The following is a 15,630-nucleotide window of genomic DNA, read 5'->3' on the forward strand; positions in this document are numbered from 1 at the left end:
CAGGGACTTCTCAAATTGTCTGGAATGTAGCGTAGGAGGATGGAGTATACTTAAATAATAATACCCTTGAAATTGGAGTGTACTTAAATAATAATACCCTTGCTGATTAATCGCTGGGAGGAAAGGGAGAGTGGAACGGGTGGCAATGAGACAATGTCATGCATACAGTGCATTCGGAAAGTATTCAGACCCATTACCTACGGACATGGTCCCACAGTTGACAGTGCATCTCAGAGCAGAAGCCATGATGTCAAAGAAATTGTCCTTAGAAATCAGAGACAGGATCGTGTCGAGGCACATATCTGTGGAAGGGTACCAAAACCTTTCTGCAGCACTGAACGTTACCAAGAACGTGGTGGCTTCCATCGTTCTTAAATTCAAGAAGTTTGGAACCAGCAATTGGGGGATAAGGGCCTTGATCAGCAAGGTGACCAAGAACCCGATTGGCGCTCTGTCAGAGCTTTAGAGTTCCTCTGTGGAGATGGCAGAACCTTCCAGAAGGACAACTATCTCTGCAGCACGCCACCAATCAGGCCTTTATGGTAGAGTGGTCAGACGGAAGCCACTCCTCAGTAAAAGGCACGACAGCCCGCTTGGAGTTTGCCAAAAGGCCCAACTTTTCTCTGGTCTGATGAAACCAAGACTGAACTTTTTGGCCTGAATGCCAAGCGTCACATCTGGAGGAAATCTGGCATTATCCCTAAGGTGAAACATGGCAGTGCCAGCATCATGCTGTAGGAATGTTTCTCACCGGCAGGGACTGGGAGACGCTTCAGGATTGAGGCAAAGCTGAACGGAGCAAAGCACAGATATGTCCTCGATGAAGTCCAGAGTGCTCTGGAGCAGGTTATCAGACTGGAGCGAAGGTTCACCTTCCAACAGGACAACAACCCTAAGCACACAGCCAAGTCATCGCATGAGTGGCTTCGGGACAAGTCTCAATGTCCTCGAATGGCTCAGCCAGAGCCCGGACTTGAACATCTCCGGAGAGCAGAGGTCGACCGATTAATCGGAATGGCCGATTCATTAGAGCCGATTTCAAGTTTTCATAACAATCGGAAATCAGTATTGTTGGGCGCCGATTTCCGATTATTATTATTTTTTTAATACCTTTTATTTAACTAGGCAAGTCAGTTAAGAACACATTCTTATTTTCAATGACTGTCTAGAAACTGTGGGTTAACTGCCTTGTTCAGGGGCAGAATGACAGATTTTCAACTTGTCAGCTCAGGGGTTCCAATCTTGCAACCACAGTTAACTAGTCCAACGCTCGAACCATTGCACTCCACGAGTAGCCTGTCTGTTACACAAATGTAGTAGAAGCCAAGGTAAATTGCTAGCTATCATTAAACTTAACTTATAAAAAACAATCAATCATAATCACTAGTTACAACTACTGATCCAGTTTAGCAGGCAATATTAACCAGGTGAAATTGTGTCATTTCTCTTGCGTTCATTGCACGCAGAGTTAGGGTATATGCAACAGTTTGGGCTGCCTGGCTCATTGCAAACTAATTTGCCAGAATTTTACGTAATTATGACATACATTGAAGGTTGTGCAATGTAACAAGAATATTTAGACTAAGGGGTGCCACCCATTAGATAAAATACAGCGCATTTCACTGAAATAGAAACGTTTTGTTTTCGAAATTATAGTTTCCGGATTCGATCATATTAATGACCAAAGGCTCGTATTGCTGTGTGTTATGATATAATTAAGTCTGATTTGATAGAGCAGTGACAGAAGCAGCAGGCCCGTAAACATTAATTCAAACAGCATTTTGTGCGTTTTGCCAGCAGCTCTTCGCAAGCACAGCGCTTTTATTACTTCTAGCCTATCAGCCTAATGGCTGGTGTAACAAATGTGAAATGGCTTGCTAGTTAGCTGGCTGTGCGCTAATACTGTTTCAAACTTCAGTCGCTTTTAGATTTGGAGTAGTTATTCCCCTTGCGCTGCAAGGGCCGCGGCTTTTGTGGAGCGATGGGAAACTATGCTTCAAGTGTGGCTGTTGTCTATGTGTTCCTGGTTTGAGCCCAGGTAGGGGCAAGGAAGGGGATGGAAGCTATACTGTTACACTGGCAATACTATAGTGCCTATAAGAACATCCAATAGTCAAAGGTATATGAAATACATTGCTCAAAAAAATAAAGGGAACACTTAAACAACACAATATAACTCCAACTCAATCACACTTCTGTGAAATCAAACTGTCCACTTCGGAAGCAACACTGATTGACAATACATTTCACATTCTGTTGTGCAAATGGAATAGACAACAGGTGGAAATTATAGGCAATTAGCAAGACACCCCCAATAAAGGAGTGGTTCTGCAGGTGGTGACCACAGACCACTTCTCAGTTCCTATGCTTCTTGGCTGATGTTTTGGTCACTTTTGAATGCTGGCGGTGCTTTCACTCTAGTGGTAGCATGAGACGGAGTCTACAACCCACACAAGTGGCTCAGGTAGTGCAGCTCATCCAGGATGGCACATCAATGCGAGCTGTGGCAAGAAGGTTTGCTGTGTCTGTCAGCGTAGTGTCCAGAGCATGGAGGCGCTACCAGGGGACAGGCCAGTACATCAGGAGACGTGGAGGAGGCCGTAGGAAGGCAACAACCCAGCAGCAGGACCGCTACCTCCGCCTTTGTGCAAGGAGGAGCACTGCCAGAGCCCTGCAAAATGCCCTCCAGCAGGACACAAATGTGCATGTGTCTGCTCAAACAGTCAGAAACAGACTCCATGAGGGTGGTATGAGGACCCGACGTCCACAGGTGGGGGTTGTGATTACAGCCCAACACCGTGCAGGACGTTTGGCATTTGCCAGAGAACACCAAGATGAGCAAATTCGCCACTGGCGCCCTGTGCTCTTCACAGATGAAAGCAGGTTCACACTGAGCACGTGACAGACGTGACAGAGTCTGGAGACGCCGTGGAGAACGTTCTGCTGCCTGCAACATCCTCCAGCATGACCGGTTTTGCGGTGGGTCAGTCATGGTGTGGGGTGGCATTTCTTTGGGGGGCCGCACAGCCCTCCATGCCAGAGGTAGCCTGACTGCCATTAGGTACCGAGATGAGATCCTCAGACCTCTTGTGAGATATGCTGGTGCGGTTGGGTTCCTCCTAATGCAAGACAATGCTAGACCTCATGTGGCTGGAGTGTGTCAGCAGTTCCTGCAAGAGGAAGGCATTGATGCTATGGACTGGCTTGCCCGTTCCCAAGACCTGAATTCAATTGAGCACATCTGGGACATTGTGTCTCGCTCCCATTAAACAACTCCACATTGCACCACAGACTGTCCAGCAGTTGGCGGATGCTTTAGTCCAGGTCTGGGAGGAGATCCCGCAGGAGAACATCCACCACCTCATCAGGAGCATGCCCAGGCATTGTAGGGAGGTCATACAGGCACGTGGAGGCAACACACACTACTGAGCCTCATTTTGACTTGTTTTAAGGACATTACATCAAAGTTGGATCAGCCTGTAGTGTGGTTTTCCACTTTACATTTGAGTGGGACTCCAAATCCAGACCTCCATGGGTTGATAAATTTGATTTCCATTGATAATTTGTGTGTGATTTTGTTGTCAGCACATCCAACTATGCAAAGAAAAAAGTATTTAATAAGAATATTTCATTCAGATCTAGGATGTGTTCCCTTTATTTTTTTAATAGTGTACAAATGGTAGAGAGAAATTGTCCTATAAATACTATATTAACTACAATCTAAAACATCTTACCTTGGAATATTGAAGTCTCATGTTTAAAGGAACCACCAACCTTCACATGTTCTCATGTTCTGAGCAAGGAACTTAAACGTTAGCTTTTTTTACATGGCACATATTACTTTACATATTACAAACACTGTTTTTGCATTATTTAAAACAAATTGAACATGTTTCATTATTTTATTTGAGCCTAAATTGATTTTATTGATGTTTTATATTAAGTTAAAATATGTGTTAATTCAGTATTGTTGTAATTATCATTATTACAAATAAAAATAAATGTCTAAAAAAAAAGACGTTTTTTTAACCTCTTACACTTATGGTGGCGCTAATTCATTTTTGGAAGAAAAACGTTCCCGTTTTAAACAAGATATTTTGTCACAAAAAGATGCTCGACTATGCATATAATTGCTACTGTTCGAAAGAAAACACTCTGACGTGTCCAGAAATACAAATATCTTCTCTATGCGTGCCCTTTAACGTGAGCTTCAGGCAAAACCAAGATGACTTGGCATCCAGGAAATGACAAGGATTTTTGAGGCTCTGTCTTTCATGATCTCCTTATATGGCTGTGAACGCAAGAGGAATGAGTCTGCCCTTTCTGTCGTTTCCCCAAGGTGTCTGCAGCATTGTGACGTATTTGTAGGCAGATCGTTGGAAGATTGACCATAAGAGACCACATTTACCACGTGTCCGCCCGGTGTCCTGCGCCGAAATTGGTGCGCAAAAGTCACCTGCCAGTATTTTTCCATGGGGCACAGAGAGAGAAGCAAGCTTCCACGAACTGCATGTCAATGAAGAGATATGTGAAAAAACACCTTGAGGATTGATTCCAAACAACGTTTGCCATGTTTCGGTCGATATTATGTAGTTAATCCGGAAAAGTTTCACGTTGTAGGTGACTGCATTTTCGGTTCGTTTCGGTAGCCAGGCGCAATGTAGAAAACGGAACGATTTCTCCTACACACAGACGCTTTCAGGAAACACTGCGCATTTGGTATGTGGCTGGGAGTCTCCTCATTGAAAACATCAGAAGCTCTTCAAAGGTAAATGATTTTATTTATTTGGTTATCTGGCTTTTGTGAAAATGTTGCGTGCTACATGCTACACAAAATGCTATGCTAGCTTTGCATACTCTTACACAAATTAGTCAATTTCTATGGTTCAAAAGCATATTTTGAAAATCTGAGATGACAGTGTTGTTAAGAAAAGGCTAAGCTTGAGAGCAAACGCATTATTTTAATTTTATTTGCGATTTTCAGAAATCGTTAACGTTGCGTTATGCTAATGAGCCTGAGGCTTAGTCACAATCCCGGATCCGGGATGGGGAGTTTCAAGAGGTTAAACACACCAAAAAAAGGCTGATTAATCGGTATCGGCCTTTTGGGTCCTCCAATAAATCGGTATCGGCCTTTTGGGTCCTCCAATAAATCGGTATCGGCCTTTTGGGTCCTCCAATAAATCGGTATCGGCCTTTTGGGTCCTCCAATAAATCGGTATCGGCCTTTTGGGTCCTCCAATAAATCGGTATCGGCATTGAAAAATCGTAATCGGTCGACCTCTACTGGAGAGACCTGAAAATAGCTGTGCAGCGAAGCTCCCCGTCCAACCTGACAGAGCTTGAAATGATCTGCAGAGAAGAATGGGAGAAACTACCCAAATACAGGTGTGCCAAGCTTGTAGCGTCATACCCATGACACAGAGGCTGTAATCGCTGCCAAATGTGCTTCAAAGTTCTGAGTAAGGGGTCTGAATAGTTAGATAAATGTGATGTTTTTTTTGTTACAAAACAATTATACAAACCTGTGTTTGCTTTGTCCTTATGGGGTAGTATGTGTAGATTGATGGGGGGGGGGAACAATTCAATCCATTTTAGAATAAGGCTGTAATGTAACAAGATATGGAGAAAGTGAAGGGGTCTGAATACTTTCCAAATGCACTGTATTGTCTGTTGTGTGTGTACAAGTTTTACTTTAATACCAGAAGTCCTCACAAGAATAGTAAACCAACTCAAATTAATTGTGGTTGGTCCTCAATTGTAAAAAGGCTGTTTTAGGCTTAGAAGTTAGGTTTAGAATTAGGGTTTAGTGGGTAAGGGAAAATAATTTAATGGGAATCAATTGTTGGTCCCCAAAAATTCCTCAAGTATAGTAACATAGCTGTGTGTGCCTTGTCCAATGTGATGCCTGGACCAATTCAGAAAGACACTTTTAAATGTGGGTTAAAGTCAATAGATGTTTTGACTCACTGCCAGATGAAGTGGGGCAGAGCTCAATTAGATTTCACTTCTCCCTAGCAACACAAAACACTGAATCCAGGCAGGGGCATTTGTGTTCCCCTCTGATTTCTGATAGCCCCAACCCGATTTGGCAAGAGTAGACCTTGTCACTCTCACTGGATCAATTATCTCAGTCTATCGATGATAAAGGAGTGCTCATTGAAGTTGGCCCAGGCTTCTATATTGGGTTTCACATGACTAGGAATACAGATATGCATCTGTTGGTCACATAATTATTTTTATATTTTTAAGGTAGGGGCATGGATGAGAAAAACCATTGAGTATCTGGTGTGACCACCATGTGTGACCGACTGGCTCGATCTTATGAAATGGTGTTTTTAAACATTCAATAAAAGTGGAGAATCAGGGCTAGAAAATTGTATGTCAAACAGTTGGGAAACAATGGGAAAGTAACTAAGCTTTGAAGTTGATAAACCTGTAACCTCACGTTTCAGAAAACAGCCCTTGAATGTTCTGGTACACCTACTGGAGAGTTCTTTGTCTACACCCATTCAGCATTGTTCACACCCTCTAAAGCCTTAGCCCCACCCATCTCTAAGGATTCACATGTGAGGTTATATAAAAATATATATATATTTAAAAAAAGATGTAAACGCTAAAGGCTGGTTTATATTACAGGCGTGTTAGCAAATTCTATTTTGAGTGGCAGAGTGTGCTCCGGGCGTTTGTGAACTCAGAGCGTTGTAAGATTCTGAATTTACAAAAGGACAATGTTTTGCTCTGAGTGTTCAGAGCGCGCACACACACTGGATGATCTGGTCGAGGAGTAGGGTTGATTCGAGCATTGACATAACAGCAGTCAAGCTAACTGACTGACTGACGTTGGCTAGCTACTTCCAGACAAACGAGAGAACAGCTCACTGACCATTTTACTCACTCTAGAAGAGCTGGTTAGGCTGTTTTTAATGTTATCCAGAGCGTTGAATGCAACTGTGCTACTGGCAAAAATTTAATTAAGCTTTTTTGCCTATGTATACTGACACAGGCATGTTCAATGACCGTTGAGCATTTGGAAATTCATCAGTTATTCTGTGCTCTGGCACACAGAGAGTCCTCAGAAATCTGAGCAGAAAGACGTAGCTGGTAAATTTGCTCTGGCTATCGACAGTTGTTGCAGTGACATCATGAACATTCCATTGAAATGGTTACTTGCATAGTGGAGTCTTAAGACATGTAGCTAGCTAGCTAAACAATTAACCATAATCCCAAAGTTATTACCCTGCATGAATCTGCAGGTAGCTAACCAACCAGCTTCAACATGTGCTAGCTAACATTAGGCTATAACTTGCAATGCAAATGGCTCTGAGATACTAATAATATCACAGATCACACACAAGGTTAGCTAGAGAGCCAGCCAGCTAACATTAGCTAGCTAGCTAACAGTACACTAACTTGAACTGAAAATGAAACATGTCATATCTGAAAATGTAGCTAGCTAGCCAGCCTAAACCATATAGAGTTGAACTCGGAAGTTTGCATACACTTAGGTTGGAGTCATTAACACTCTTTTTTCAACCACTCCACACATTTCTTGTTAACCTCCCCAGGGTAGGGGAAGCATTCGGAATTTTGGATGAAAAGCATGCCTAAATTAAACGGCCTGCTACTCGGGCCCAGAAGATATGATATGCATACTGGTAGATTTGGATAGAAAGCACTTTAAAGTTTCCAAAACTGTTAAAATAGTGTCTGTGAGTATAACAGAACTGATTTAGCAGGCGAAAACCTGAGAAAAATCCATTCAGGAAGTAGTTTTTGTTTTGTAGTTTTCTAGTCAATGCCATTACAGTATCCATTGACTTAGGACTGCATTTGCAGTTCCTATGCCTTCCACTAGATGTCAGTCTTTAGAAATTGTTTCAGGTTTATATTCTTATAAATGAGGGAGTAAGACCAGTCTGAACGAGTGGACCCTAACGCGACAGAGTTTTCAGGCGCATGTGCATTTCTTGTTTACCTTTTTTATTGAAGTTACTATCCGGTTGAAATATTATAGATCATTTAGGCTAAAAAACAACCTGAGGATTGAATGTAAACATCGTTTGACGTGTTTCTATGAACTTTACGGATACAATTTGGATTTTTTTTGTCTGATTGTTTTGACTGAGTTTGAGCCAGTGGATTACTAAAGAAAACACTAACAGAACGTAGGTTTTTGGATATAAAGAGACTTCAAACAAAAGGAACATTTATTGAGTAAATGAATGTCTTCTGATTGCCACCATATGAAGATCAAAGGTAGGGGATTAATTCTCTCTCTATTTCTGAGTTTTGTAACGCTTCTGCTTGGCTGGTTACTGTTTGTAATAATTTGTCAACTGGGCTATGTTCTGGGCTAGGTATGCTTTCGCCGAAAAGCATTTTATAAATATGACCGTGTGGTTGGTTTAACAAGAAGTTAATCTTTAAACCTATGTAAAAATGTTTTGTTGTCTGAATTTTTATAATGAGCATTTCTGTAATTGAATTTGGCACTCTGCAACCTCACTGGATGTTGGCCAGATGGAACGCTAGCGCCCCACATACCCTAGAGAGGTTAAACTAGAGTTTTGGCAAGTCGGTGGGGACATCCTGCTTTGTGCATGACAAGTAATTTTGACAAGTAAAATAATCTATATCACAATTCCAGTCGGTCAGAAGTTTACATACACTAAGTTGACGGTGCCTTTAAACAGCTTGGAAAATTCCAGAAAAATACATCATGGCTTTAGAAGCTTCTGATAGGCTAATTGACATCATTTGAGTCAATTGGAGGTGTACCTGTGGGTGTATTTCAAGGCCTGCCTTCAATCTCGACATCATGGGAAAATCAAAAAAAATCAGCCAAGAAAAAAATCAATTGTAGACCTCCACAAGTCTGGTTCATTTATGGGAGCAATTTCCAAACACCTGAAGGTACCACGTTCATCTGTACAAACAATAGTACGCAAGTATAAACACCATGGGATCCCTCAGCCGTCATACCGCTCAGGAAGGAGACGAGTTCTGTCTCCTAGAGATTAACGTACTTTGGTGCGAAAATTGCAAATCCATCCCAGAACAGCAAAGGACCTTGTGAAGATGCTGGATGTAACAGGTACAAAAGTATCTATAGCCACAGTAAAACGGGTCCTACATCGACATAAGCTGAAAGGCCGCTCAGAAAGGAAGAAGCCACTGATGTAAAACCACCATAAAAAGCCTGACTACGGTTTGTAACTGCACATGGGGATAAAATTGTACTTTTTGGGGAAATGTCCTCTGTTTTGATGAAACAAAATTAGAACTGTTTGGCCATAATGACCATTGTTATGTTGAGGAGAAAGGGGAGGCTTGCAAGCCGAAGAACACCATCCCAACCGTGAAGCACAGGGGTGGCAGCATCATGTTGTGGGGGTGCTTTGCTGCAGAGAGGACTGGTGCACTCCACAAAAGATGGCATCATGAGGAGGACAATTATGTGGATGTATTGAAGCAACATCTCAAGACATCAGTCAGGAAGTTAAAGCTTGGTCGTAAATGGGTCTTCCAAATGAACAATGACCCCAAGCATACTTCTAAAGTTGAGGCAAAATTTGACGGCAGAACTGAAAAAGCGTGTGCGAGCAAGGAGGCCTACAAACCTGACTCAGTTACTCCAGCTCTGTCAGGAGGAATGGGCCAAAACTCACCCAACTTATTGTGGGAAGCTTGTGAAAGGCTACCTGAAACATTTGACCCAAGTTTAAATTGTTTAAGGCAATGCTACCAAATACTAACAGTATGTAAACTTCTGACCCACTGGGAATGAGATGAAAGAAATAAAAGCTGAAATAAATCATTCTCTATTATTCTGACATTTCACATTCTTAAAATAAAGTGATGATCCTAACTGACCTCAGACAGGGAATTTTTACTAGGATTAAATGTCAGAAATTGTGAAAACTGAGTTTAAATGTATTTGGCTAAGGTGTTTCGACTTCAACTGTACATGGATGGATGCTTCCCTCTGTCAGATGCCATGGTTGCCCTTAGTTTGAAGATGAAATCCGGAGACAGGTGTTTTATATAAAGACTTGTGTCCTCTGACTCAGTCTGCATTTTTGCAATCAAAATGTCAGAATTCTCCCCATCACCTTAGCTATCATACTAATTCCACTGATTTCAAAACTCTGTCCTCCAAAAAGTGAAGAGCAACACTTATGCAGTTCTACTACGTGATCTTTCTAAAAAGCCACTCTAGAAAGGATTACCTTCACATACTGACCAGCTATAGACAGAAGCGTGCTACATGGTAGGCTAATCCGAACTTCTCTCGGCATGTCCAGCCCACTCATTATCTCAGCCAATCATAACTAGTGGGAAGGTTGACATTTTCACCTTCTAGGAATAGTGTAGAGATCCTTGCCACATGGGGCCGTGCATTATCATGCTGAAACATGAGGTGATGGGGCGGATGAATGGCACGACAATAGGCCTCAGGATCTCGTCTCTTATCCCTGTGCATTCAAATTTCCATCGATAAAATGCAATTCTCTGGCAACAGCGCTGGTGGACATTCCTACATGCCAATTGCATGATTCCTCAAAACTTGAGACATCTGTCATTGTATTGTGACAAAACTTCACATTTTAGAATGGCCTTTTATTGTCCCCAGCACAAGGTGCACTTGTGTAATGATCATGCTGTTCAATCAGCTTCTTGATATGCCACATCGGTCAGGCGGAATGATTATTTTGGCAAAGGAGAAAGGCTAACTAGCAGAAATGAAAAAAATACGAGTAGAGATTTTTGTGCATATTGCTGGGATCTCTTATTTCAGCTCATGAAACCAACATTTTACATGTTGAGTTTATATTAGTGTTCAGTGTAGTAGCACGGATGTCAACAATATGAATATAACAATATAAAGGGGATGTCAGTCACATCAAATTTCTCTAAACATGTCACCTGATCTGTTTTTGACCAGACATCTTAACTTCTTGGTGACAGGGGGGCAGTATTGAGTAGCTTGGATGAATAAGGTGCCCAGAGTAAACTGCCTGCGACTCTGTCCCAGATGCTAATATATGCATATCATTAGTAGTATTGGAAAGAAAACACTGAAGTTTCTAAAACTGTTTGAATGATGTCTGAGTATAACAGAACTCATATGTCAGGCAAAAACCTGAGACAAATCCAACTCGGAAGTGGGAAATCTGAGGTTTGTAGTTTCATTTAACCTTGTGACTAGGGGGCAGTAATTTCATTTTTGGAAAAATAACATTCCCGTAGTAAACGGGATATTTTGTCAGGACAAGATGCTAGAATATGCATATAATTGACAGCTTAGGATAGAGAACACTAAAGTTTCCAAAACTGTAAAAATATTGTCTGTGAGTATAACAGAACTGATATTGCAGGCGAAAGCCTGAGAAAAATCCAATCCGGAAGCGACTCATCTTTTGAAAGCTCTGCGTTCCAATGCGTCCCTATTGAGCAGTGAATGGGCTATCAACCAGATTACTTTTTCTCCATATTCCCCAAGGTGTCTACAGCATTGTGACGTAGTTTTACGCATCAATGTTGAAGAATACCCGTAAGCGGCTACATTGCGCAAGTGGTCACCTGATGGCTCTGAGTGATTCTCGCGTAAAATACAGGAGGTAGCCATTATTCCAATCGGTCCTACTGAAAAACCAATTGTCCCGGTGGATATATTATCGAATAGATATTTGAAAAACACCGTGAGGATTGATTATAAACAACGTTTGCCATGTTTCTGTCGATATTATGGAGCTAATGTGGAATATTTTTTGCCGTTTTCGTGACTGCAATTTCTGGGCGATTTCTCAGCCAAACGTGAAGAACAAACGGAGCTATTTCGCCTACAACCATAATACTTTTGGGAAAAAGGAACATTGGCTATCTAACTGGGAGTCTTGTGAGTGAAAACATCCGAAGCTCAAAGGTAAACGATTTAATTGGATTGCTTTTCTGATTTCCGTGACCAAGTTACCTGCTGCTAGCTGGACAAAATGCAATGCTAGGCTATCGATAAACTTACACAAATGCTTGTCTAGCTTTGGTTGTAAAGCAGATTTTGAAAATCTTAGATGACAAGGTGATTAACAAAAGGCAACGCTGTGTCTCAATATATTTCACTTGTGATTTTCATGAATAGGAATATTTATGTCCGTTGTGCCTTTGGAATAGTGAACTAAACGCGCAAACAAAGCGGAGGTATTTGGACATATATATGGACGCAATCAAACAAAAAAAAAACATTTCTTATGGAAGTGGGAATCCTTGGAGTGCATTCCGACGAAGATCAGCAAAGGTAAGTGAAGATTTCTAATGTTATTTATGACCTTTGTTGACTCCAAAATTTGGCGGGTAACTGTACGGCTTGCTTTTGTGGCTGAACCTGTTCTCAGATTGAATATTGTGCTTTTGCAGTAAAGCTTTTTTGAAATCTGATACAGCGGTTGCATTAAGAACAGGTTAATCTTTAATTCCATGTAAAACATGTATCTTTCATCAAAGTTTATGATGAGTATTTCTGTTATTTGATGTGGCTCTCTGCAATTTCTCCGGATTTTTGAGGCATTTCTGAACATGGCGCCAATGTAAACTGAGGTTTTTGGATATAAATATTAACTTGATCGAACAAAACATACATGTATTGTGTAACATTGAGTCCTGGGAGTGTCATCTGATGAAGATTGTCATAGGTTAGTGATTCATTTTATCTATATTTCTGCAACACCTCTTTGGTTGGAAAATGGCTGAATGCTTTCTGTGACTAGTTGCTTACCAAACATAATGACGTGTTCTGCTTTCGCCAAAAAGCCTTTTTGAAATCGACGCTGTGGTTGGATTAACGAGAAGTGTATCTTTAAAATGGTGTCAAATACTTGTATGGTTGAGGAATTTTAATTATGAGATTTCTGTTTTGAATTTGGCGCCCTGCAATTTTGCTGGCTGTTGGCGAGGTGGGACTCTAGCGTCCCAAACGATCCCAGAGAGGTTAAACATGGATTATACAGGTTGCTAATATTCTAATAGTGAGCCTAATGTCAGTTTGTGAGACAAAAAAAGCAAGTATAGTGTAGATAATAATTCTACCATCTAAACCACTGAAATATTTACTATAAGCAACAAAAAAATAAAATTCAGTTGGTGTACAAAGTAAAAGATGCAAAAACGAAAGATAGAAATAGTACACAGAATAGATCTACTGCTTCTTAAACCTGCTTTCAATCAGAATGACATATCTATAACTCACATTTCTATGTGAATTTGGTTGAGTTACATATTGCAGCTTTAACAAATCAAGGTGCTAACAGAACAACTCTTCAGTTAATCCCAGGCCTGGGGTGAAGGAAAAAGGCAGACATAGTACAAATAGGTTATAGGCTGGCTAGTTCCAGTTACAAAACAGGGATTTCTATAAGGTACATGAATAGAGGGAATCCTATTCTTTGGTGACGCAAAGAACCAACATGCTGATGACCAGAGAGATCCGGTCTAATTCCTAATTCTATGCTAATGACCATGTCTAAATTAAGATCTCGATACTGTGACATCCATTAGCTACTTTTATAAGAAAAGGAGAAGAGACCAAAACTACATTCAACATTTTAGATTAATCTAATATGTTCTTAAAGTTCCAACACAGTGGCAAAACATGAAATTGACCAAAAACTGAAACGGGGAAGGAGGAGAGGAGGGTGGTATTTAAAGTATGCGGGGCACAGGGAGGAACATCGTAGTAGTAGACCCCCCCCCCCCGCTGTTCCCCTGTACGGCCATTTGGAATCTCACCGAAAATGTACATGACTTCCAACAGGAAGTGAAACTATACTGATTATTAACTGAAAGTGTAGCCTGTTGAGTGTTCACTTAGTAGAGTCACTCGCATAAAGACGACATTGGACGATGTAAAAAATATTTAGGCTATGGTTTTTGTCCACCCCACCCCCCTTCTCAAACGTCTAGTTTTAACTTATGTCTATTTTACAAACAAATAAAAAACATCAAATATACTATTACACCGATAGATTGCCTATGGCATGCTCTAAATGTCAAATACATGACCCCGTTTTTCTCCAAATCACGGCAGGTTGGCTAATAAGGGCCACAAAGACACTACTTCGGAAGCCAGGGAATAACCCATAGATAGGACTGTTGTTTGTACCGGACTGCAGAGTGTGTATTGTTTTAGTTCCTGTTGTTGTAAATCAGCAAAAGGTGTTTTTCTAAATGAACGAGGCAAGTATTTGCTGTTTTATATTTGCTGAAGAATAAAAGGCCTAGTAAAAACACAGATAAGGCAACAGCTACGGAAGTTTAGCCGATAGGAGTCAGTTGAATTATTTTAAAATCAAGTCATAAAAATCTGCCATTAATACTAGGATCACTTATTGGTGAAGTGAATCATTCAAGAAGATCGTAGAAAGACAGGTAAGTTTGACATAGGCTTTGGCTATCAAATCATTTTCAAATGCGTGTTACAAACGTTACATTGTTACATGATAATGTCACATGTTTACTTGACTGTAACCTTGTAGTTTTAAATATGACTTTATATGAATATCATTGTCACAACACAGACAGTAGGCTACACACCTAACCTAAATTACTAACAAATTTAGAAAACATATGGTTCTGGCCTAAATTACACAAAAAAAACGTTGAAATAACAAATTAACATGATCTAAAAGGCACATTTACCGTGTATTCCTTTGTTGGGAACATCATTGGAGTTGAAGCCTTTGGAACGGTACGCAGCCCTAACTTCATTGCAGCTTGTCGACTTGTGCTCAGCCTTCGTCGAAACAAACAGCACGGCAAATGTGTAAACCGTAGAGAACACTAACATCGTCTTCATTGAGTCGGTTAAATAAAAGTTTAAAATATAACCGCAACGCAAAAACACGGGAAAGGCGCTCAGCTGTCGGCTATTACTAGGACAGAGTTTCAACTAGCACGTTGAATTTCCTCATGAAGACCCTGATTTCTTTCAACTTCGCTGGCAACGAAAGTTCTAAAAGTTAGCAAGTTGGTTGACTAACTGGATTCTTCATTCACAGCCGTGATTGGGCCACCTTAAACAATTAAGACTAAATAAATAATTAAGGGAAAGTTGTTTTTTAAAGCGAAAGAATATGAGTTTGTCTTCAGCATGTATTTCGAGTTCCAGACTCTCCGATAGAAACTCAAAGCAGGCAACAAAATTGGTTTCAAACTTTTCTAAATAAGCAACCAAACTTATTTTTATAATGTTCGTGTTTAAGTTGCATCCACCTCGACTTCAGTTCCCACAAAGGCCAATGACGATGGAAAGTAGAGATACCAAAAAGTTTTTGCAGCCTTCAGCGCGCTGCAATTTGCTTTACAGACAGGACACTAGACTGTATTATGTGCGTGCTACAGCTCAGATGTTAGACGCCTAGCAAAGTCCCAGGGAAAATCTCAATTGCACACTCCTCGCGTCCTCTCTCCTCTCTCCTCGCCCCATTGGAGAAGAAAGCCAGAGGTCCCGCCCCTCTGACATTCTCCTCCAATGCGTTTTGAGAAGGAGGCGAATAAGCGGAAAGAGGACGCGAGAAGTAGACAAACTGAGTTCCGGACAAAGACTTGGGAACACAAAACGCCCGGGGTGGAGCA

At 41.0% G+C, this 15,630-nt stretch overlaps 1 protein-coding gene across 1 annotated transcript in view; it reads right to left on the reverse strand.

Annotated features, from left to right (window-relative positions):
• The window catches only part of gpc4 (glypican 4), a 62,602-nt gene extending 47,177 nt beyond the window's left edge, over positions 1-15,425 (reverse strand). The window contains exon 1 of the mRNA XM_064973351.1: positions 14,695-15,425. Coding sequence (XP_064829423.1) covers positions 14,695-14,851 — 157 coding nt within the window. The 5' untranslated portion in view covers positions 14,852-15,425. The remainder of the gene's footprint in view (positions 1-14,694) is intronic.
• Between the last annotated feature and the right edge of the window lie 205 nt (positions 15,426-15,630).

This window comes from Oncorhynchus masou, chromosome 9 (assembly GCF_036934945.1).
Source record: "Oncorhynchus masou masou isolate Uvic2021 chromosome 9, UVic_Omas_1.1, whole genome shotgun sequence".
Lineage (NCBI taxonomy): Eukaryota > Metazoa > Chordata > Actinopteri > Salmoniformes > Salmonidae > Oncorhynchus > Oncorhynchus masou.